Source organism: Saccoglossus kowalevskii, chromosome 17 (genome assembly GCF_978046115.1).
Source record: "Saccoglossus kowalevskii chromosome 17, keSacKowa6.1, whole genome shotgun sequence".
NCBI classification, from domain to species: Eukaryota; Metazoa; Hemichordata; class Enteropneusta; family Harrimaniidae; genus Saccoglossus; species Saccoglossus kowalevskii.
In genome coordinates, this window is record NC_140657.1 from 23,618,432 (window position 1) to 23,645,951 (window position 27,520).

Here is a 27,520-nt window from a genome sequence, read left to right on the forward strand (position 1 = left end):
TATATGACCGAGGTCAAGCATGGCCTTTGCAAACAAATTCTGCTTCTGTTTATGTACATAAAAGCCTTCAAAGCGAGTGTAAATATCCATAAAGCTGCTTGAGTGTAACCTTTTCACTACCAGTTTCCTTAAATAGTTTGTTTATATTATGCACTTTCCTTCAAAAATAGCTAAATTTTTGAGTAAAAACTGAAAATTGACTTAAATTTTGTCTGTTGGCTCCAAAATTAGGAGATTGGTACCTGTATATGTATAATCCCAAAGCCATCAAGCTTGCAAAAATATTTATCAAAATTAAAGAATTAAAGATATCATTACAAAATGAACAAATCTATAATATCAAATAGCAAAAAATATTAGTTTATGTCAAAAATTTGGAATTGATATCATCGTGAAATTAACAAATCTGAGAAAGATTCACCTGAGGTACCTATATGTATAATATCAAAGCCATTGGGTTTGTGGCTTTCAACAACAAGTTGAAACAGTAGAAAGTAGACACAAAGGACAATCACACATATGACAAGCTCCACTCCACATATGACAGCGGAGCTAAAAATAGAGTCTCTCTTGATCACATTCTAGAGGCATTGGTAGTCAACCTACAACAGATTTTTACTTAAAGCTCTCTCCTTTTATGTGTAATGGCTTCCTCACATGTACTGAAGCCACTAAAAATAGTAAAAAATAGAGTAACTATTGCAATCTTGCCCCTAAGGCTCTAGATATTAATAAACTAATAAGAGTACAGTTGAAGAATTATTGATGTACTTTCCGCCGGGAATAATCTTTTGCTTGCAGAAAAAAAAAGTTATGAAACAATACTATAATAATATATAAACATAGTTGAAATCTGGTGGCCTTGCCCTTTGTTGTATAATATTATTTCCTTTATCATAGTTTGTTAATATGAATATGCATTGTCATAATTAATTTTGAATACAAACAAGTTTTAAGATTAAAACAGCAGTGGGAAAGCAGTCTACCGAATGTCTTTGATTGATGTAAATATCTTACAAAAACCTTGGTGCCGAATTTGTTTAATTATTTTAAGGGACATAATCTTTATTCAAAGTAATTCAGATATTTTAGTATAAAAACAAATGCCTCATCTCAGAAAAAAAGTGCTGCATTTAGACGTGAATAGATTCATGATAACACGAAAATCTTAGCTGGCTTTTGTCCAAGTATTTTGTACAGGTGTCTGTCAAAAATTAATGATTTACTGAGACAAATATGAACTGCCTTATTATATATTCAGTGTGTGACTATTGTATTATTTGAAAAGTAAAAAAAAATGCTCTCTAGAAATAACTTACATGTTGCAAGCTCTGCTTTGTATGCAAATCAGCTTAAATAGTTAGTTGGTGTCCAGTGGAGGACAGTCAACAGTGCTGTTGCCTCCTGAGAATCTACATATTCAAACACTGCAATCTTTTTTTCAAGTGCGTTTTTAAATTAGTCATATAAAATCTCTATAATAGCAATGCATATTCTCACTGGGATCAGTGGCCTTTGAATGTATATCACCAGCGATCAGTCAAATATTTTATCAGATTTCCTCAATTTTTGCATGAATATTTTCACACAGGACATCTGTTATTCAAACTCAGGGAAGACTTTATACTGATGAATTAGGTGACCAAGTTTGATAAAGTTTGGAATAGAATTAGTAAAGTTATTGTGCACACATTAACAATTATTAACGACAACAACGGCGACAGACATTTTCCGCCTAATATACCTTTCCTTCCATCTTTGATGATACAGGCAAGGTAAAAACAAAATTTTCAGCAAATATTAGAGATAATTGCAAGAGCTAATGTGAAACGAATTATGTATCATATCTGTATTCCATCCTTGTATAATAGAACTACGATTCCCAATGACCAGTAATATATATACGTAAACTTAGGTGCGGGAATGCTCGCTACGGTAAACTACAGTAAAGGCAAACTATTCACAGTACATAATTCCCACTTTCACTCTCTGTTCTAAACAAAATGATGACATCACTAAATTACTGACTGGTGACATAAATACATTGTTTTACTACTGATGAGTAGCATTTGAGAGGATGTATCATTTCATTAAATTTTCTTTTTATTGTAAAATGTTGTTAGAAATCAGCATATCACAGGCTACGTGAATATATGTTTACGATTGGATATCACTTGTCGCGTTTTGAGATCCTAAGCCCAGTTAATAATTTGCATAATGTTATTTTTCCAAAGATTGTTTCGTACATATGACCGGAGGTTGAACTTTTTCGATGAGATAGTTGCGTGTCTACTACTGTAGAATACTTTATTTTAGCTGGAATTAATTTTCGCTGAAAAGACATTTTGGGTGTTTTGTATGGAATTTATTTTCATTGATTTTTGACAAGTTGATTGTAAAATATAGAAAAAAAAAGGTAAATTCGCTGGATTTTATTTACACTGAATCATTCCTTCAGCGAAAATAAATTCCAAGCGAAAATAAAGTATTTTACAGTAACTATATACTTCTGAGATGGTATATATGGGAATATATATCGCATACACAGTGACACTAAACAGGAAACATTGAAGCTACTATTGGGAATTGTTGACATGACGGAAAGAAATCAACTAACTAGGGAATTTTTTATTATTTAGAAATTAACTAAAAGAATACATGATGGTTCCAACTTTCATTGCAATTTACTGGTTGCCTTTAGGTTCCTAGGTTTGGGATATTAATAGAAGACATTTTGAGGAATCTTGATTTTGCTTTGAATATTGAAAACAAATTTACATACTCGCAACCTAACTCACCTCCCTAAATTATCTGTCACTATAGTGACATTGATTTTTAGGGGAATTGTCTACAAGCTGTGTGCCCTCAGGTAGTCAGGTTGCAAAATATTATAAAGTCATATGCCCTTCCAAATGTGTTTTAAAACGACCATGAAATTCTAGTGTAAATTTAATGTTTCCAAAATCCAAAACACAATGTTTCTAAATATTACTTATTTATGTGTATATAAGTGTTATTAAGTATACAGTGAAGAGCGTAAAGCTGTGGTTGTTAAAAACATGTTACAAATATTCATTTTTTATAAATCAAAATTGACTAATCTAGAAATTGTATTATGACATCATCATTAGTTTTAATTAATTTTAATGAGATAGTTCAACATATATCCAATCAGCAAGTGCCTCATTTTGAATATGTTGGCAATTGCTATGCAACGTGGAGTCATGCATGCACTATGGAAGTATACAATGGGAAGCTCTCAGACCAATTATTATTAAATATTTATATTTATATGAAAGCTACTGTATTTGAAAAATTTTATAAATATATTTATAAGCTAAGCTAAGGTACAGCTTTGTGCCCCTCACTGTAAAAACTATCTTCTAAGTTTTATGAAATAAATCATCGAGTTTAGTGTAAATTTTATGATGAGGTACTTCTGAATAGACCATTTTCCGTACACTGCGAGAATCACGCGTTATGCATGAAATCGAACGTAAAAACAGGACAAACAAAGGTCATAGCGTCGTAGTCGCGTCAAACATCGCGTGGGATTCGACAAACGCGAAAGTATTTTGGGGACATTTCGATGCTTAATAATGTACTGTCCACATTTCGTGATAGGCAATTTCGATTAAGTAAGGGTATTCGGAAGCAATATTCCTCTGTCGAAGATCAGCCGGTCAATGTAAGCTGCGAAATAAAGAAATTCTAGTTCAAAATCAAATCGTTCGATTTTTGCAGCAGACGTTCGACGCGCGTCTTTCATGCATCTCGCGAGATCTCGCAATTGTTCGGAAAATCACGTATTCAATTCATTACAAATATACCATCAACTTTGAGTGCCATAATTTTGCATGACACAATTGTGTCAGTTTTTACATATTTTTCTAAATTGATTTTTTGGATAATTTTTTAATTAAATAGACTTCATTTATTATTAATCACAAGTTTTGATCAAAAATTTGGAAATACTATGAAATAATTATGTGGGTTTAAAATTTGTGAATTGTGGTTGATTTTTAATTCTGAAAGCTTTTGAGGTGATGTGAACTTACTAGGACATGTTTTGGGTTCACAGACTCTGTCGTCCATGGTAGATCCTCGGCAATCACGACCTCCGTTTGCCGGCAGAGGATTGTCACAAGCACGCATTCTTGTCTGTAGTCCTCGACCACAAGAGACACTACATGCCCCCCAACTCTGCCATTCTGACCATTCACCGTGCACTATATATAGAAAACAAGCGGGTGCAAAGCATTCAACATAAAGCAGCACAATGCCTACATCAATTCTGGACTTCAGCATGAACATACCGGTACATGCTAAATTCAGTCAAAGACATTTCTGCCAATTTCTACTCCAAATGAATATGCACGCATGTTTTATTTTATTGAATTTTCACGAAAATTTGAATTTTCTGTTTCTTTTTCACAACTATGACATGTACATTTTTATGACCAGAATCATTAATATTTGTTTTGGGCTCTAACCAATCAAGTTCTGTACGTGCAGAGTTACCGACCCTAGGTTTACGCAGAAAATGGAAATCAAGAATAGATACTGAGCTCAAGTGATGGATGCAATACAATATGGGAATCAGTCAATAGCATGATGTGAGCAGTGTCTGTCATTCAGATTCGTTAACGTTGGTAACTTCTTTACCAAACAAAAATATTTTGGAAATTGTGCACAACACCTTTTTGGTTAAAATTGTCATAAATAGTGGTTAAATATTAAAAAATTCATTGTTGGATCAATCAAAATTGTAAATAGTATTTTATCACCAAAAATTACTCTGACATACCAGGGACAACTCATAATTTTGACAACTGTTGATTTCACAAGTATGCTTATGAATGCACAACAAGTAGACATTTGGTGTTGTATGACCCCTTTCTATACATATGCATAGTTGTGATGACAGCATCATTTTAAGTGTAAAACCAAAACCATAATGATATGATTTGATATGCCTGAATTGATGACAGAAGTTGTAATTAATACTGACTGATTCCCCTTCACATAGAACAAGAAAGGCAGCAAACAATGTCAAAACTTTGGTAAATCCATTGATCTTCAGAAATATATTAGAATAAGTTTTTCAGAATATCAACAAATATCCAAAATTAAGTTAAGACACTGTTGAGGAATGGGCTATGAATGAACAAGTATGAAAAGTATAATGCATGACCCCTAAAGGTCACACATCCTGGTACCTTACATGACCCCTAAAGGTCACACATCCTGGTACCTTGCATGACCTCTAAAGGTCAAACATCCTGGTACTATGCATGACCTCTAAAGGTCATGGTATTTTCTTACAAATTCACCATCTCACTTATTTTCCCAAAGACTACTAGGATGTTTGAACATTGCAACAATCAAGGTATAACATTGGTAGAACATGTACTTGCTGTTATAATGACAATACTCCCAGTAGTACCAGGATGTTAGATCTTTGATGGTCTTGGATTGGGCTAATTAACTAACACCTCTTACAAAAGACTAACAAAAAGAACTGTGTAATGTGATTGGTCAACAAATAGTCATTAGTTGTGTTTTAGACATTAACAGTAGTTTGTCAGAGACATGATGCAGTATACATACAAAACACCCAAAACACACATGCAAATTAAAAGCTTAGAAAGAACTCCTGTGTGTATTGGAGACATTAATTAACCTTTCAAACAAGGTCTGTGCAACAACACTAATCATCAATGTACCAGGTTTCATTCAAATGTGATTAGAACTTGAGATATCTATGGAAAAGCCGAAAAATTATGAATCATTATGCAAATTATGTTAATATGCACAGGTTTTAGTCAAGTTTCATTGTAATGTGATGATTAGTACTTGAGATATCAGTGGAAAAGCCGAAAATTCACTAATCATTATGCAAATTAGGTAATTAGTAAACTTACCCCAAACAAATCAGGTCTGCACATTGTCCCAGAGCTTCTATGCACCAAGTTTCATCAAAATTCAATTAGAGAAACAGTCATAGAACTACTAAAAATTAGCTAATTATCATGCGAATTAGGTAATTAATATGCATGGATTTAAACCAAAATCTAATCAAATCTGAATGGAACACGAGAAACAAGTGAAAATGCTTACAATTTACTATCAATATGCAAATTAGATAATTAATATGCATTGATATCAACCAAAACCTAATCAGGTCTGCACATTATCCCAGAGCATCTATGCACCAAGTTTCATTAAAATCTGATGATTGGTTTTTGAGATATAAATGGAAATGACATGCACACAGACATGGATACACACACATACCCACATACATACATACACACAGACGTACTAATCGCAAAGACTAATAATTTGTCACTAGAGACAGGGAAGCAAACAACAAAGTTAAATCATTTGTCACTACAGAAACTGGAAAGCAATCAACTGAACAACCAAAATTAATCATTCATTGTTATTCTCAGTATTAAACTAAAAAACAGAATGTCTGTTTACCATTCACAACAAGTAGGATTTTAAATTTTTCATGTAGTCGCATATGGAAAAGGGTTTTCTAAAATGCAGGAAAGATAATAATTGGCTATTCTGTAAATTTTGTTTGTGCATTGAAGTAATCTTAGAATTACATTCACAAAGTTTTCTTTTTATATTTCATGCAAATGTCACGTCAGTCACCTTTTTTCCCATAATGCAATTTAAACATATTCAAAACTTTTACATGGTCAAATTTTAGAGACTGAGATATGGTTGATCAGATATGGTTGCTTAGATATGGTTTGCTCAGATATGGTTGATCAAATAAAGTTGCTTTGATATGATTGCTTAGATATGGTTGCTTAGATATGGTTGATCAAGATATGGTTGCTTGGATATGGTTGCTTAGATATTGTTGCTTAGATATTGTTGCTTAGGTATGGTTGCTTAGATATGGTAGATTGATATGGTTGTTTAGATATTGTTGCTTAGATATGGTTGATCAGATATCGTTGCTTGGATATGGATTCTTAGATATTGCTGCTTAGATATGGTTGATCAGATATGGTTGCTTAGATATTGTTGCTTAGATATGGTTGCTTGGATATGGTTGATAAGATATAGTTGCTGAGATATGGTTGCTTAGATATGGTTGCTTAGATATGGATGCTTAGATATGATTGCTTAGATATGGTTGATCAGATATGGTTGCTTAGATATGGTTGATCAGATATGGTTGATCAGATATGGTTGATCAGATATGGTTGCTTAGATATGAATGCTTAGATATTGCTGCTTAGATATGATTGCTACTATATTGGAATACAACGGTGGAAGTTCTCTCACCATAGAAACAAACACATAGCGTAGTGACTGCACATGTCTCAGTGACATTTTGTTATTTTTAGTAGTGTAAAACAATAAACAGCAAAGGAAGTAAGGAATTATTAATTATATATGATAATTTGGTTATACAATCAAATAATTTCATTTTTAATTTAATTGCATTAATTGAACAAGTCACATCAATTAAAACTGGTTATATTATTACAACGGTAAAACATAGTTGAACTCTGGTGACCTTGCCCTTTGTTATATAATATAATTCCCTTTAACATAGTTTGTTTCAATATAAATATACATTGTCATAATTAATTTTGAATACAAACAAGTTTTGGGGTTGAACTAACAGTCTACCGAATGTCCTTTAATGATGTAAATATCTTACAAAAACATTTGTGCCTTATTTGTTTAATTATTTTAAGGGACATAATTTCCAGCTTTATTCAAAGTAATTCAGATATTTTAGTATAAAAACAAATGCCTCATTGCAAAAAAAAAAGTGCTGCATTTAGACGTGAATAGATTCATAAAACATGCAAGATAACAGAAAATCTTAGCTGGCTTTTGTCCAAGTATTTTGTACAGGTGTCTGTCAAAAATTAATGATTCACTGAGACAAATATGAACTGCCTCATTGTGTGACTACTGTATTATATGAAAAGTAAAAAAAAAAAAAAAAAAACACCCTTTATGAATAGCTATCATGTTGCAAGCTCTGCTTTGTATGCAAATCAACTTAAATAGTTGGTGTCCAGTGGAGGGAGAATTCAACAGTACTGTTGCCTCCTGAGAAACTACATCTTCAAACACTGCAATCTCTGAAGTGCGTTTTTAAACTAGTATTATAAAAACTCTATCATTCTGTTCTAATAGCTGAAACATATTCCTGTGAGTTTTCATTTGTCAAATGAACTGTTTGTCAAATACAGAATACATATATTTTAGAACAATTTTCTTTTTAAAATGTGGATGAAATGTTTTGCTTTTTATGTATTTTTTATGTATTGTTTTTGATTTGATAACTTTGAACTAAACAGATTTTCTATTAGCATCAGATCTTGATCAAAGTTTGGCACCCAGTTCATAGGAGTGCTTATATTGATTTTCTGACATCTTGTTTTCTGTAAAGATTTTATTGGTAGGTTTGCAAATGTGTATCAGATTCCGAGATACTTTACCAAGGATATTATTACAAGATAAATCATTTGCTTCATTGAACACATACAACAATGCATATTTCCACTGAGATCAGTGACCTTTGATGTGTATCACCAGTGATCAGTCAAGTAGAAACAGTCAAAATATTTTATCAGTTTTTCTCAATTTTTGCATGATATTTTCATACAGGACTACTGTTGTTCAAACTCAGGGAAGACTTTATACTGATGAACAAGGTGACCAAGTTTGATGAAGTTTGGAATAGAATTAGTAAAGTTATCATGCACACAATAACAATTATTAACGACGACAACAACAACAACGACGACGACAACGCCGAACAAAATTTTGCCCTTAATATACCTTTCCCTTCCATCTTTGATGGTACGGGCAAGGTAAAAAGTAATGGAAATAAAAAAGAAATAAAACAAGCATGCATGCAATATCTCGTGCATGTGTAACATATTTAGTTTGATTGTTTTTTGAGTTTATGTGCAAATCAACTAATTTTATTCAAAGTGGCAACTAGATTTATTCAAATATTGTAAGAATTATTTCAAGCCAACATTTTTGATACTGTTATTAATGTTTCTAAAATGTCTGAAACAAATGTGGGTTTTATTTTGCGACATAATAAGAGATGAAATTGAAATTCAAAAAGCTGATTTTGATTACAAAAAGTTTACTTTGGTGTTCCAAATGTTGACATTGGTGTTCAAAATGTTTAGTCTGATGTTCAAAATGTTGACATTGGTGTTCAAAAAGTTTACTCTGATGTTTAAAAAGTTCACTTTGGTGTTCAAAAAGTTCACTTTGGTGTTCCAAATGTTGATTTTGGTGTTCAAAATGTTGACATTGGTGTTCAAAAAGTTTACTTTGGTGTTCCAAATGTTGATTTTGGTGTTCAAAATATTGACATTGGTGTTCAAAATGTTTAGTCTGATGTTCAAAATGTTTAGTCTGATGATCAAAATGTTGACATTGGTGTTCAAAAAGTTTACTCTGGTGTTTAAAAAGTTCATGTTCGTGTTCAAAATATTGACTGGTATTGAAATAGGTGGTAATCAGGACAATTATGTCTAAAATTAAAAATGCAGCACCAACATGTTGGCATGAAAAAATAATATCTAGACATAATTATCCACTGGTGAACAGTAATTAACACTTTCAAAGAATAAAATAAATCTAATCAATAATATCTTTATAACAAATGATTTTGAATTACAAACAAAGGTCGAAAATTACTTTACTGTAAATTACTTTGAATACAAGTCATTGAAAATGACACAGTCCCCGTAAAATTTTTGAAAGTTCTCTTTGTGCTCGTCATATTGAAGTGGAGGGGTTGTCGCGAGCGTGTCCTTGAAACTTGAGTTCCAAGTGGTGTATACAACAGATTGTTTATTTACATCAAAACACGTGTTCCGTGTAGTAGTAATATGGCCAAAAATAAAAACAGCAGTTATTCGTCCATCTTTGATCTGATTATGAAACACACTGATATGTCTGATGTATGTGCCAAATACGAATGGAAATGGTACATAAATTGTAGAAATATAGTAGTAAGGCCAAAAAGTCAGATGGCTGTCAATCGGCCATCCTTGACCAGATTTTGAAACAAATTGTCATGGACATGCATCCTAACATGTATAAAGTACATGTATGTGTCAAATTTGAATGAAAACTGACAGAGCACGTACAAGATACCGCATATAAAAAAAACAAGATGCCTGCCAGTCGGCCATCTTTGATCCAATTGTGAAAAAAATCGTCCTAACATGTATAATCTATGTACCAAGTTTGAATGACAACTGACAAAGCATGTCCAAAATACAACATTTAAAAAAAACAAGATGGCTGCCAGTCGGCAATTTTTAATCGAATCGCTAAACCACTGCATGTGCATATGTCCCACATAAGGTACTAGGCACATGCAAAGAATGAACGGAATCGGTCCAAGGGATTCTGAGATACGACTCCGGACAGACGCACGAACGCACAGACGCACGGAAGGAAACCAAATTATAAGTCCCCGTTTTCGGACTTCATTCAAACGGGGACTAATAATGGCAGCTGACAGGTCAATGGTCAAAGTTCAACAACCAGGTGACAATTACATATTCAGTACTTACCTTATACTTTGTAGTGCATGTTAACAGTGTTACCATTAGATAACTTCAATTTCTTGTTTACGACTTATTGCACACACAAAATTAGAACCATGTAGCTTATCTCAAACACGTTTTAAGTGCTATATCGTTTATAGATGACTTTTTCCACATTGAATAACAGATTACAAAATGTTTGTAGTTTTTGATGTGTTTTAAACAAATCATAAAATATGTTTTTGGTTTCTCATCCTTGAAAAATTTGGAAAAACTTAAACAAGTTTATTTTGTGAATGGTATTGAAAGGTGATTTGCGATAACATCAATCATATCATATAGCTATTTTGCAATCCTTATAATAATGAGCAAGTTCAAAAAATCATTTATGGAGACTGACCTGTCATGATTGAAAACTTACCTCTAACTGTTACCAAGGTAGCTCGAGTTGTATCGCCCACTGTGTTAATGGCTTTACAAGCGTATCTACCATTATCCTCAATTTGTGCAGGGAAAATATACAATGTATTGTTGGGTAAAATCATATTTCTACCATTGGATGTTATCATAGATGTTGCAGTCCACCACTCGATAGATGGCTGTGGGTCACCTTCTGCCTGGCAATCTATTAATATTGCATCTCCTTGATCAACAATCATAGCTTCGGGTGGCTCTATTGTTAATTCCGGTTTACCTTAAAGATGCATATAAATATAAGGTAGATTGCATTAAAGGAAAAACTGAAGAGCTGGATCTACAATGTTTCGACAATTTGTATTGATATTTTAATGGTCCACACTGAATGACAGCTACATGACTACCATGTGACAACTACATGTACTTGACAAATGCATGATTGCCACATGATAACTGCATGATTGTCACATACTATTGTAACTACAGGATTGTTACATACATTTGTAACTGCATGATTGCCACATGATAACTGCATGATTGTCACATACTATTGTAACTACAGGATTGCCACATACATTTGTAATTGCATGATTGCCACATGATAACTGCATGACTGCCACATGATAACTGCATTGTTGCCACATGATAACTGTATGATTGTCACATGATAACTGCATGATTGTCACATGATAACTGCATGATTGCCACATAACTGCATGATTGCCACAAGATAACTTCATGATTGCCACATAACTGCATGATTGTCACATAACTGCATGATTGTCACATAACTGCATGATTGCCACAAGATAACTGCATGATTGTCACATGATAACTGCATGATTGCCAAATAACTGCATGATTGCCACAAGATAACTTCATGATTGCCACATGATAACTTCATGATTGTCACATAACTTCATGATTGTCACATGATAACTTCATGATTGTTACATGATAACTTCATGATTGTTACATGATAACTTCATGATTGTCACATGATAACTTCATGATTGTCACATGATAACTTCATGATTGCCACATGATAACTTCATGATTGCCACATGATAACTTCATGATTGTCACATGATAACTTCATGATTGTCACATAACTTCATGATTGTCACATAACTTCATGATTGCCACAAGATAACTTCATGATTGCCACAAGATAACTTCATGATTGCCACAAGATAACTTCATGATTGTCACATGATAACTTCATGATTGCCACATGATAACTTCATGATTGCCACATGATAACTTCATGATTGCCACATGATAACTTCATGATTGCCACAAGATGACTTCATGATTGCCACAAGATGACTTCATGATTGCCACATGATAACTTCATGATTGTCACATGATAACTTCATGATTGTCACATGATAACTTCATGATTGTCACATGATAACTTCATGATTGTCACATGATAACTTCATGATTGCCACATGATAACTTTATGATTGTCACATGATAACTTCATGATTGTCACATGATAACTTCATGATTGCCACATGATAACTTCATGATTGTCACATGATAACTTCATGATTGTCACATGATAAATATGCAATGTACTTACTTCTAACAGCTAATGTTGCTACACCTTCACGAACACCAGCGCTATTCTCAGCTATACATTTATAATCACCGGCATCTTCACTCTGATTTTGATGTCAAGACATTACAACAATTACATTATTACAACATACTCATAACATTATGAAGTTCAATTTGAAAATGAAACATCATGCAACATTTACAGTTTGTAATGTAAAATTAAAAGCACAAAAATACGAATGAACTCGAACAAACTACTTGAAGAATACATCCACTTTAAACATAACAATCGGTGCATGTCTGCATAGTTCATGACGATAGTTACCATTTTAGACAGGTGGTCATGTCATGTTTTATTGTAGAGTGTCGTGGTGGTGGGCTTGACCTCAAATTAATGAATGATTGAGCACATTCATGACCAGATTAAAATTAGGACACTATAATATGCACCTTAAGGCAATCCAGTGCACAACCACATTAAAAAGAAAAGATATTATAAGTTCAATCATACTCTTTCAATGCATTCAATTCTTTGACTTCCGGGAAAGTCGTCTATTCATGACACGTTTACATTGACGAGACTAATTTGATGTAAACTCGCCACATGAGGGCAGTATAACAGAAAGATCTCAAATTACTGTGTATTGACCGATGAGAGCAGTATACCAAAATGATTAGCTGAATATGGACACATGAGGGCAGCATATTAAATCTATTGATTTACTTACAGTAGTGCCGTAAATAACCAATGAGCCGTTGTTGGATTTTCTAACCCTATTGGTGAAATGAACTGGGTTACTGTTCTTACTCCAAATTATATTTGGTGCGGGGTCGCCATCGGCAGAGCAGGTCAACTCCACTGTGTGTGCACGTGTTACTGTCTGATTCCGAGGAGGCACAAAATCAGTTGGTGGAACTGAAAATAATAATATAGTAAATAGATATTGAATAAAAGCTAAATCACCTTTCCACAATTGAGAATTTTCTTTTTCACATCCACCACCATCTTTGTTTGTAAGAGACCCATATCTAATACATGCATGGCATGACAGTTTTTTTACAGCCCTTCAGAATATGTAAGACAAACCTTGGACCCAGATATCAGTCACTCTTTTTTCCTTCCCAGCGGCGTTTTCAGCAATACATGCATATGTTCCAGTATCTTCCTTTCGTACATTATATATTGTCAGTTCACTTCGACCATTTATACTGCGAGCAGCTGAAAAACACAAAAGTTCATATAAAAATATAGAATATGATAATAACTCATTTGAATGGTAAAGTTTTTCCCATACATCATTTTCTAGTAATGTTGGTTAATTTTGGACCAAATGCATGCAGTTTTTCTATTGGCTACTGGTCTTGAATCAAAACAAAACTTAAAAACTTAGATTTCCCAAGCTGTCATTAATAGCTATCGTAGGTGGATAATCTACAATAGTTGCTAATTGTGTATCAAGTCAGTCAGTTTTCTCATAGAGCAAGTTTACTAAGGGTGTGTAACACAGGGAGAAGGAGACTCAAAACAACTGTGACAGAAACATCGTAAACCACTTTGATTTTGGAGACACAAACTTTCGCAAATTTCACAAGTCAGAAATTTTTTTTGCAATGAAAACTTCTGTCTAGACTCCCGGGAAAGTTTGGTTTTAGGAATACCATAGTATTTGCTTATGCAGACCAACCAACTACAAATACAGATAACACCTAGAACAAGCAGCATATGGTTCAGACAGCTTAGCACATTTCAATTAGGGAATTGAAGATTTCATCACAAAATGAACAAATCTGCGAGAGATCCACATATAGTACCTATGCATGTGTATAATATCAAATCAATCAGATTTGCTGTTTTCAACAAGAAGTCGAAAATATCACTTTTCACCTAAAATGACAAATATATTCATCTAAATTAGAGAAAATAAGATATGAAATGAACAAATCTGAGAAAGTTCTAACCAAGGTACATATAGTAACAAAGCAATCAGAGTGAACAGACAATCACTTATATGATAAGCTCCACTATACAAAGTCTACACAACGTATATGATTCAAGTTGAAGATATAGCTCTGAATATCATATTTGAGAAAAAAATGGCCACCAGTCAGCCATTTTTAATTAGATTTGTAAAAAAAAATCTTGACTTTTGTGCTCTTTTTAGATATAAATAGACTGTCAAATGGTCATTTTGAATTTGAAAACAAACAAACGTGACATTTGAACCCAGTTGTGGTATAGCTAATGTTTATAACTCACTTGGTATATACTCTCCATTATGTTGCCAGGTCAATTCTGGTACTGGTACACCTACAGCTTCACATACCAGATGTAGTACATCATTAGCAGATAATCGCTGGGCAATAGGCATCACTGTAAACTTGGGTGGTACTGTTAATAATAAATAATCATTGTAAACTTTGGTGGTACTGTCAATAATAAACAATCATTGTAAACTTGGGTTGTACTGACAATAATAAATAATCATTGTAAACTTGGGTGGTACTGTCAATAATAAATAATCATTGTAAACTTGGGTGGCACTGTCAAAATGAAATAATCATTGCAAACTTGGGTGGTACTGTCAAAATGAAATAATCATTGTAAACTTGGGTGGTACTGTCAAAATGAAATAATCATTGTAAACTTGGGTGGTACTGTCAAAATGAAATAATCGTTGCAAACTTGAGTGGCACTGTAAATAATAATCATTGTAAACTTGGGTGGCACTGTGAAAATTGAATAATCATTGTAAACTTGGGTGGCACTGTGAAAATTGAATAATTATTGTAAACTTGGATGGCACTGTCAATAATAAATAATCATTGTAAACTTGGGTGGCACTGTCAAAATGAAATAATCATTGCAAACTTGAGTATCACTGTCAATAATAAATAATCTTTGTAAACTTTGATGGCACTGAGAAAATTGACTAATCACTGTAAATTTGGGTGATACAGATAAAATATAATAGTTAATTTAACTTGAGCACTGGCAATAATATAATTATTGCAAACTTGAGAGTAAGATAGTCAAAAACATTCTTGCTGCCTTAATGGGATTTTTCAGACAAAATAACACTAAAATAAAACTCAGTAAACTGATCATTTTTATGTCCAATGAGAAATGTCATATACTTTTATACTGTAGCATTATAAATGATGATGTCATACTTGTCATATACTTTTATACTGTAGCATTATAAATGATGCTGTCATACTTGTCATATACTTTTACACTGTAACATTATAAATGATGATGTCATACTTGTCATATACTTTTATACTGTAGCATTATAAATGATGATGTCATACTTGTTATATACTTTTATACTGTAGCATTATAAATGATGATGTCATACTTGTCATATACTTTTATACTGTAGCATTATAAATGATGATGTCATACTTGTCATATACTTTTATACTGTAGCATTATAAATGATGATGTCATACTTGTCATATACTTTTATACTGTAGCATTATAAATGATGATGTCATACTTGTCATATACTTTTATACAGTAGCATTATAAATGATGATGTCATACTTGTCATATACTTTTATACTGTAGCATTATAAATGATGATGTCATACTTGTCATATACTTTTATACTGTAGCATAAATGATGTCATACTTGTCATATACTTTTATACTGTAGCATTATAAATGATGATGTCATACTTGTCTTATACTTTTATACTGTAGCATTATAAATGATGATGTCATACTTGTCATACACTTTTATACAGTAGCATTATAAATGATGATGTCATACTTGTCATATACTTTTATACAGTAGCATTATAAATGATGATGTCATACTTGTCATATACTTTTATACTGTAGCATTATAAATGATGTCATACTTGTCTTATACTTTTATACTGTAGCATTATAAATGATGTCATACTTGTCATATACTTTTATACTGTAGCATTATAAATGATGATGTCATACTTGTCATATACTTTTATACTGTAGCATTTTAAATGATGTCATACTTGTCATATACTTTTATACTGTAGCATAAATGATGTCATACTTGTCATATACTTTTATACTGTAGCATTATAAATGATGATGTCATACTTGTCTTATACTTTTATACTGTAGCATTATAAATGATGATGTCATACTTGTCATACACTTTTATACAGTAGCATTATAAATGATGATGTCATACTTGTCATATACTTTTATACTGTAGCATAAATGATGATGTCATACTTGTCATATACTTTTATACTGTAGCATTATAAATGATGATGTCATACTTGTCATATACTTTTATACTGTAGCATTATAAATGATGATGTCATACTTGTCATACACTTTTATACAGTAGCATTATAAATGATGATGTCATACTTGTCATATACTTTTATACTGTAGCATTATAAATGATGATGTCATACTTGTCATATACTTTTATACTGTAGCATTATAAATGATGTCATACTTGTCATATACTTTTATACTGTAGCATTATAAATGATGTCATACTTGTCATATACTTTTATACTGTAGCATTATAAATGATGATGTCATACTTGTCATATACTTTTATACTGTAGCATTATAAATGATGTCATACTTGTCATATACTTTTATACTGTAGCATTATAAATGATGTCATACTTGTCATATACTTTTATACTGTAGCATTATAAATGATGATGTCATACTTGTCATATACTTTTATACTGTAGCATTATAAATGATGATGTCATACTTGTCATATACTTTTATACAGTAGCATTATAAATGATGATGTCATACTTGTCATATACTTTTATACTGTAGCATTATAAATGATGTCATACTTGTCTTATACTTTTATACTGTAGCATTATAAATGATGTCATACTTGTCATATACTTTTATACTGTAGTATTATAAATGATGATGTCATACTTGTCATATACTTTTATACTGTAGCATTTTAAATGATGATGTCATACTTGTCATATACTTTTATACTGTAGCATTATAAATGATGATGTCATACTTGTCATATACTTTTATACTGTAGCATTATAAATGATGATGTCATACTTGTCATATACTTTTATACTGTAGCATTATAAATGATGATGTCATACTTGTTGACCTTTTTACCACCTTTCTTTCACTTTCCAAATTTGTTTGCACTTTGTTTTTGATATTCTTCTGCTTTATATTCTTTTTTATATATTTTTGGTTTTTAGTCACAAAATGTGGTTATTTTTGTCCCAATCTTCAGAAGGAAAGTGCAGACCTTAAACTGGACTATTTTGTAATGAGAAACGGGAATTGGTAGTGAAAAAGTTAAGTTACTAAAATGTTCAGATCCAGATACTTATTTTATAATTTTATACATTTATGTTTTATTACATATTTTAGAGACATATATAAACAGTAGGTTGTTAAGTGAAACCCACCACTAGAGGGCCTATTTATACCTAATTTAATTAATCCTAGTTTCTTTTGTTGTAAATCATTATTTTATGAACAGCTTTGATGAAAACAGAACTAATGAAAATCCCCAAAAAATGATTGTATATAGAGAACTAAGAGAACATGAATGGTCTAACCTTGAACTGTCAGAATCATTTCCCGAGAGGCTCTGCCAGCTACATTGATAGCTCTACATATGTATTTACCATTATCAACTTCCTGTGAACAAAATGTTTCTGTTAGTGTATTTAATAGTGAATACAACTAAAACAAGAAGCAGATAGCTCCGCTGTTAGCAATGTACATTTCAATTAGAGAACTGAAAATATCATCACAAATCTGAGATTGGTTCACATGAGGTACCTATATGTGTATTATCAAAGCTTACAGTTTTCAACAAGAAGTCAAACATGTCACATTTTAGTATCTCGAAAAATTGTCTTGTGACATTTTTGTTTTTATTTTCGGTTATTCTGATTCTAATGACTCATTAAGTATGACAAACATGACATATAATCTTGAATTCTGCTTGAACCTTCTGATAGTAAAACGTGTAGGTTTATTGTGTTAACCTTTTCGCCACCATTTCCCTTCTTCATCACAAATTCACAAAATAGTCCTGTTTATAGTCTGCACTTTCCTTTACATGGTTGGGACAAAAAGAGCCAAATTTTGTGAGTAAAAACTGAAAATTGACTCAAAGCTTGTCTGTTGGCTCCAAAATTAGGGTTTATTTCCAGATATACTGAAGAATTTTAGCAAAAATGTGCAGAAAACTTTTGGCGAGAAAGTCTGGTGGTAAAAAGGTTAAAGAAAATGACTATCACTCACAGTTCCACATCATGAGTTCTATATGTTAACAATGATGATCTGACACATTCTTTAACATTACAGGCATGGTAAAACACAGACCTAAATTTTTATTTTTACAATGTATCACTTTAATCTTATTTTGAGAAAGCTACAAATGTATTCTTGGAAAGAACACACACAAAAGAATTCAATAATCAGGTTTTTAAGTAAAGATAATTTTAAACAATACTCACTTGAGTATTCGTTATATAAAGTTCACCATCATCGGCTATGTGGTGTCTGTCGGTGTTAGCAACACCACGGCCATCTTTTTCCCAGGTTACAGTGGGTTGTGGTGTTCCATCGCTATTACACTGCAGTCCAATATTCTCTTGGATGAGTACGTGGTATGCTTGTTTGTCTGGGTAAATACTTGGAGGAACTAACATAAAAAAATAAGAAATCGTTAGGGGTTCAGTTACAGTACCTGTTAAGATTAAAGCGGGAAGTTGTCACCTGCACATACATCCGATGGCCATAGCGTGTCATTGTTTACAAAAAAGCGTCTACTGATGGTCGCTTGGGACTCGATTCCCACGCAGGTGACGACCCTCTCGCTTTAATTAAGATAAATTATACGATAGAGAATTTACTTTTATCAAGCGTTTCTTTCACATTTGCAGTGAATAATACATATTGTATCATTGTGGGAGTTCCGAAAGCAAGGCTTTGATCGCAAATTAATCCACAATGACCGCCACAAGGTAAAAGTGAATTAGATATATAGAGCAAGCGCTGATGTAACCACTAAGAATTAAGTCTAGATTATTGGCGATCCGTTCCGCTAGGATTGCCCTTATAATCACTTTTGTCATTTTGTGTGTGTGTCTGTGTGTACATTTCCAGTGTTTTCACGTATGATTTCTTCTGTGATTTTTTTGGCTTGGCCGATTTCGTTCAAACTTGGCAGGTAGGTCACACCTTCACCCTAGTTATTAGGAAAAATCCGGAAAATTTTTTTGGGCCACCGTTGCCATAGCAACAGCCAAAAAACTGATTTTTGAATAGCTTTGCGCCAAATGTATCTCCTCCTACAAATTTGGGATAAAACACTTCAGACATAGCTCATTCTACTCAGCTTGAGTGTGGGCACAAAGTTACTATTTGAATTTTTGATATCTGTTTTCATTACCGAGAAATTTGACCCCAAAGTTGGGGTAACTTTTCACCAGCAACGGCTTTTAACTCCTCTGTGATTTTTTCGGCTTGGCTGGTTTTGTTCATACTTCACAGGTAGGTCGTGCCGTCATTAATTGGAAAACAATCCTGGCCCACCACTGCCATTGCAACATCCAAACATAGTTGAACTCTGGTGACCTTGCCCTTTGTTATATAATATAATTCCCTTTAACATAGTTTGTTTCAATATAAATATACATTGTCATAATTAATTTTGAATACAAAAAAAGTTTTGGGGTTGAACCAACAGTGGGGAATCAGTCTACCGAATGTCCTTTAAAAATATAAATATCTTACAAAAACATTTGTGCCTTATTTGTTCTGCTGATCTGCACTGGCTCGGAAGATGAATTCTGATTGACTAAAAAAACAAAAAACTTGTGGCGTTGAATGCACGTTCATTCTCAGTAATGTTATGCAAATTAGAAATTCAAACTAGCTAATCATTTTTACAACCTTCCGAGCCAGTGCAGATTAGCTCTATTTGTTTAATTATTTTAAGGGACATAATTTCCAGCTTTATTCAAAGTAATTCAGATATTTTAGTATAAAAACAAATGCCTCATTGCAAAAAAAAAGTGCTGCATTTAGACGTGAATAGATTCATAAAACATGCAAGATATTAACAGAAAATCTTAGCTGGCTTTTGTCCAAGTATTTTGTACAGGTGTCTGTCAAAAATTAATGATTCACTGAGACAAATATGAACTGCCTCATTGTGTGACTACTGTATTATATGAAAAGTAAAAAAAACAAACACCCTTTATAAATAGCTATCATGTTGCAAGCTCTGCTTTGTATGCAAATCAACTTAAATAGTTAGTTGGTGTCCAGTGGAGGGAGAAGTCAACAGAACTGTTGCCTCCTGAGAACCTACATCTTCAAACACTGCAATCTTTGTTTGAAGTGAGTTTTTAAACTAGTATTATAAAAACTCTATCATTCTGTTCTAATAGCTGAAACATACTCCTGTGAGTTTTCATTTGTCAAATGAACTGTTTGTCAAATACAGAATACATATATTTTAGAACAATTTTCTTTTTAAAATGTGGATGAAATGTTTTGCTTTTTATGTATTTTTTATGTATTGTTTTTGATTTGATAACTTTGAACTAAACAGATTTTCTATTAGCTTCAGATCTTGATCAAAGTTTGGCACCCAGTTCATAGGAGTGCTTATATTGATTTTCTGACATCTTGTTTTCTGTAAAGATTTATTGGTAGGTTTGCAAATGTGTATCAGACTGTGCAATCTCTCCATGAGTTGGTTTTGAAACCCAGTAAGGGATTCTGAGATACATTACCAAGGATATTATTACAAGATAAATCATTTGCTTCATTGAACACATACAACAATGCATATTTCCACTGAGATCAGTGACCTTTGATGTGTATCACCAGTGATCAGTCAAGTAGAATCAGTCAAAATATTTTATCAGTTTTTCTCAATTTGTGCATGATATTTTCATACAGGACATCTGTTGCTCAAACTCAGGGAAGACTTTATACTGATGAACAAGGTGACCAAGTTTGATGAAGTTTGGAATAGAATTAGTAAAGTTATCATGCACACAATAACAATTATTAACGACGACGACAACAACAACGCAGGACAAATTTTTCCCTTAATATACCTTTCCCTTCCATCTTTGATGGTACGGGCAAGGTAAAAACTGATTTTTGAATACTTTCGTTCCAAATGTATTACCTCCTACCAGTTTTGTACACAGTCACCTGGCATCGGTGTCGCTGGGTGTATATGATAAAGGGAAGTTGTGCAACCAAATTTGCCGAGTTCGCAGTTTTAAAAAAATAACTAAGGCAACAACTCACGGTTTTTCAGCATTTTTGTAATAAAGACATTATTCTCCATCAATAATCCGCCCAAAACATTTCTACTAATTCTTGTGTTTTTTCGACGTTTTTCGAAAAACCTGCGATTAGGCTGCGAAAGTAGAACATTCCGGAGGGGGCAAAACGGAAGAGCCAAATTTAACGTGTAAAAATAGAACGCGTATTTTGACCTGTATGCGGTCGTTGCCAAAGAGCCCTGTGTCCATCGCCTGGCGATGCTCTTACGTTTCACCAGTTGCGTTTTTTTGACTAAAATTTGGCAGTACTGTCAGTCGCAAAAAATGATAAATAAATTAATACATATAAAATATGAATCACGGGCTAATTCAATGGTCACCGAACACTCCACTGCTAAACAATATGTGGCAAGATAGTAGCGTACTGTATATTTGACAGTTTTTTGCGCGTGTCCGTAATAACGCGCACAAAGGATTTTGGGACAGAGTCCTTTATTTGCTGGCATTCTTGACTTTTGACTGCAGTTCTTTTTTATATTTGAGAGTAAATTCTTCTGATATGCTCTTAGGTTGCTTAATATCCGTCTGAAATTCTGGACTGTGGTCATATTTTTCGATTAGGAGTCGTATATTTAAATAACTCACCATGACTAGTGTTTTGCATTATGAAGTATATTGTTATGAAGGTCAACACACTGCAATTTAGGTAATTATTTACCATTTCGTTATTTCGCTTTCCAACATTTACAGGAAACGCTTCATTCTAGAAAATGCTATCGCAAAACGGTTGGAAATAAAAAATGTAACAGCAGAATACGTCCTAGCACAGTCACTCTACTAGTAGAGTGACTGTGGTCCTAGTAATAAACTAAGTGACTTCTAAAGACTGAATGGTGTTTGCGAACTTCGTATTAGTTATAAATTGACGTTAGCTTCACGTTTATGTCACACCATGGAAACAGCCAACAACATGTTGCTTGTTTTTGAGCGGAGCGGATCGCCAACCAGCCTACCGGCTTGTTTTAGTATATATTTGCATATTGCAGATTGTGAATCATAAATAAAATAACATGTCCAATAATATGAAGTTATCAGAAGAATACCGCATAGTAGATGCATTTCTATACTGCCTGAATGCATATGCAGTATTCTCATAATAATCTTATGATTATCTTTTCCCCAATTTTTAAAGGTCAACCACTAATAGTATTACTCCAAATAATTTCTAAAAGAGATTACGTATTTACCATTCACTTGTAGGCCCATAAACTGTTCAGCTTTCCCTGCTGCATTTTCTGCAATGCATTTAAACATTCCTGTATCTTCCCTTCGTGCAAATGGGATCTGCAATGCACCCGTTGGCAACATTCTATACCGCATATCATTATGGGATATGTCTTCGTCTTTTATCTGCCATCGTATTTCCGGTGCTGGTGTTCCCGTGGATGTACATTCCATTGTCACTTGTTGGTCTTCTATCACCACAAACTGTTGGAAAGATTCTTGAATTGTAGGTGGCACTGTAAAGACAAGAAGTAGGTTGGTTAATAAGGTTAATATGATACTAACCATCACTACAAATGATATGATGGTATATATGAGCACATGGTAAGTTAATAAGGTTATTATTATACCAACACTACCAACAAATATGAATGCATGAGGTCCTTGCTGCTTAATAAGGTTATTATACTAAACATCACCAACAAGTAAGATGGTAAGATGGTATGAATAAGGTTCTGGCTAGTTAATAAGGTTAATATGATATTAACCATCACTACAAATAGTATTGGGGTATGTATAAGGTCCTGGCTGCTTACTATGGTTATTATTATACTAAATATCACCAACAAACAGTATGGTGATATGAATGAGGTCCTTGCTGCTTAATAAGGTTATTATTATACTAAACATCACTAACAAATAGTATGGTGGTATGGATGAGGTCGTTGCTGCTTCATAAGGTTATTATTATACCAATGATAATGGTACAACCCATCCGTCACTGATACAGATCTAGGTCATGACATCACTAAAAACCCAAGCGTTACAATCTAAGCTAATTATTTATTCTCAGCATGCTCAGTTGCTTTGTCAGTGCAATGGGGAGAGTTAATTTTGGATGAAAATCTTGAAAAAGACCCACTTAGGATTTTCATATCTGGAAAAAAAAATTATGTGCATATTCGACAGAGACTTGTTCATCAACCAGCCATCGATATCTGCTGCAGAATTTATGAGAAAATGTTGGAGATGGAAAACGGAAAATGGATATTGACAAAACCTGTTTTAGAAAGTCCCCTTTTCAAGCTGTGCTTGAATAGGGACTAATAAGGTCCTGGCTGGTTAATAAGGTAATTATTATATTACACAACACCAACAAATGGTAAGGTGGTATGAATAAGGTCCTGTTTGTTTAATAAGGTTATTATTATACTGTGAAATACTTTATTTCAACTGGAATTAATTTTCACTGAAAAGAATTTTTAGGTGTTTTGCATGAAGTTTATTTTTAGTGATTTTTGATGAATTGAAGGTAAAGTAAAGAAAAAAAGTTATATTCACTGGACCGAATAATCCTGTCAGCGAAAATAAAGTATTTTACAGTTCTGACCATAACCAAAAAATGGTAGACAGTATGAATGAGGGCATACCTGGTTAATAAGGTAAATATTATACGTCCACCACAAGAGAACCTGTTTAGTTAATACCGTTAATCTGATGCTGACCATCATAACAAATAGTAGAAGATATAAATGAGGATTAAGCTGGTTAATACTGTTACTATGACTCTAACCTTCATCACAAATAGTATGGCAGTATGAATCAGGTCCTGACTGGTTAACAAGATTAATATGACACGAAACATCACAACAAACAGTTAAATTTTAACAGTTTAATACAGTTAATCTAATCTTAACCATAACAACAAATGAAATTAATAACCAGAATGTTTAATAAAGTTAATATGATATTAAAATATGATACTCAAAATACCATGACAGTTTAAATCAAAACTTGACTGGTTAATAAGGTTAATACTAGCTACAAATAGTTAGACTGAATGAATGAGGATACTAACCATCACCATGAATGATATGGCAAAAAGAATGAGAACCTAACTGGTTTATAAGGTATAACCATAATTTATTACAATTTTTTAATAGAAATAGAAACTTTATATGAACTCTCGCGTGGTGCCTGTTTGGGACTAGTTAACATTGTTTTTATTCTATGACTTTCTTTGTTCTGTGATTGTAACAAATGAAAAAAGATTTCTCACCTTGCACTTGTAGTTTAATCTTCTTATAAGCTGCTCCCGCTGGATTTTGCGCTACACAGTTATAAGCACCAGCATCTGAAACGCTTGTAGATCGTATACTTAATCTACCATCATCATGTAGAACATATCCTGGTGTATTGTCATCTATGACATTACCACCTCTGTGCCATATTATTTTCGGTGGCGGGGTTCCACTAGCTCTACAGATCAAATCAACATGGTCACCTTCAATTGTTCTGATGTCTTCAATTCTGTCCTCTATTGATGGTGGTACTGTCACGAAAAAAACATTCAAATTAAAATGTAAGAAAATTATAATTTATTCTATTTATAGTCTACTATTTCTACATGAAAAATTGCAAAAATATTTCAATTTTTTTGTAATAATGTTACATTTTATTTGAAAAAAATACTTGAGTTAGAATGGTTGTAAGAAAATTAATTCTTTGAGTGCAAAAAGTCAACTCAAGCACCATCCACAAAATAGTTCCATTTATAGCTCCTTTCTACATGAAATGTTGCAAAAGTTTTAACTGTTGTTTTATAAACAAGCAGCCTGTCGGCTGAGATAGCTCTGCTGTTAGCAATGCACATTTCAATTAAAGAACTGAAGATATTAGAAAATGAACAATATGTATAGTATCAAAGCAATCGGACTTGCTGTTTTCGGCAAGAATTTGAAAATTACAAAACAAATTCATTAAAGTTAGATAATTGAAGATATAAAACAATTGGACTTGTGGTTTTTAACAAGAAGTTGAAAATTTCACTTTTTACCAAAAATGACAAAAATATTCACCAAAATTAGAAAATTTAAGATATCATTACAAAATGAACAAATCTAATAGAGGAACACATGTAGTACCTATATATGTAATATCAAAGCAATCAGACTTGTGGTTTTTAACAAGAAGTCGAAAATATCACTTTTTTACCAAAAATGACATAAATATTCACCAAAATTAGAGAATTAAAGATATCATTACGAAATGAACAAATCTGAGAGAGGTCTACCCAAGATACATAAACACCAAGTATCAAAGCATTCAGGCTTGTAGTTTTCAAGTAGAAGTTGAAAATGTAATAAGCAGCCTCTCGGCTGAGATAGCTCCGCTGTTAGCAATGCACATTTCAATTAAAGAACAGAAGATATCATTAGAAAATGAACAATATGTATAGTATCAAAGCAATGGGACTTGCTGTTTTCAACAAGAATTCAAAAATATCATTTTTCATCATAAATGATTGTGGTTTTTTAACAAGAAGTCGAAAATATAATTTTTTATCAAAAATGACAAAAATATTCACCAAAATTAGAGAATTGAAGATATCATTATAAAATGAACAAATCTGAGAGAGGTCTACCCAAGATACATAAACACCAAGTATCAAAGCATTCAGGCTTGTAGTTTTCAAGTAGAAGTTGACAAGTCATTGTCAATGACACGTTCCCGTTCCGTTCATATTTGAGTGACATATACATTCAAAGCAGATCATGACCGAAATGCACCTGCATATGTACAACACATTGTACTAAATCTGAACAAAATCCATCCATGCATGACCGAGATCTGGTTCCGGAATTGTGAAAATATGTGATTTTGATGCATTTTCGGCCTTAAAATAGCCATCATTCAGCTATTGTTAAGCGGATCATGAAACAAATGCACATATCTATTTGTGACATGATGTACCATGTGTGTGTGAAATTTGAACTTGATCAATCCAGACATGTCTCGGATACGGATCCAGAACTGAATTCTGTAAAACAAAATGGCCGCCAGTCGGCCATTTCGAACTTGATCCGAAAAAAAAAATGACGTGCATCAAGGTCCTATTATGTTTAATGTATGTACCAAATTTGAACAAAATCCGTCCATGCATAACTGAGATCCGGGTCCGGAATGGTGAAAATGTGGGATTTCAATGCATTTTCGGCCTTAAAGCGGCCCCCATTTGGCTATCGTTAATGAGATCATGAAACAAATGCACATACATATTTGTGACATGATGTACCTTGTGTGTGTGAAGTTTGAACTTGATCAATCCAGACATGTCTCGGATACGGATCCAGAACTGAATTCTTTAAAACAAAATGGCCGCCAGTCGGCCATTTCGAACTTGATCCGAAAAAAAAAAAATGACGTGCATCAAGGTCCTATTATGTTTAATGTATGTACCAAATTTGAACGAAATCCGTCCATGCATAACTGAGATTTGGGTTCGGAATGGTAAAAATGTGCGATTTCAATGCATTTTCGGCTTTAAAGCAGCCGCCATTTGGCTATCATTAATGAGATCATGAAACAAATGCACATACATATTTTTGACATGATGTACCTTGTGTGTGTGAAGTTTGAACTTGATCAATCCAGACATGTCTTGGATACGGATCCAGAACTGA

The 27,520-nt window shown here is 32.9% G+C and overlaps 1 protein-coding gene across 1 annotated transcript in view; it reads right to left on the reverse strand.

The window, feature by feature from the left end:
* The window catches only part of LOC102806401 (hemicentin-1-like), a 140,397-nt gene that overhangs the window by 79,199 nt on the left and 33,678 nt on the right, over window positions 1–27,520 (reverse strand). The window contains exons 21-30 of the mRNA XM_085492155.1: window positions 25,117–25,389; window positions 23,081–23,353; window positions 19,038–19,225; window positions 18,129–18,210; window positions 14,812–14,943; window positions 13,642–13,773; window positions 13,283–13,470; window positions 12,577–12,658; window positions 10,993–11,265; window positions 4,059–4,229 (exon numbers count right to left, since the gene is read on the reverse strand). Coding sequence (XP_085348281.1) covers window positions 4,059–4,229; window positions 10,993–11,265; window positions 12,577–12,658; window positions 13,283–13,470; window positions 13,642–13,773; window positions 14,812–14,943; window positions 18,129–18,210; window positions 19,038–19,225; window positions 23,081–23,353; window positions 25,117–25,389 — 1,794 coding nt within the window. The remainder of the gene's footprint in view (window positions 1–4,058; window positions 4,230–10,992; window positions 11,266–12,576; window positions 12,659–13,282; window positions 13,471–13,641; window positions 13,774–14,811; window positions 14,944–18,128; window positions 18,211–19,037; window positions 19,226–23,080; window positions 23,354–25,116; window positions 25,390–27,520) is intronic.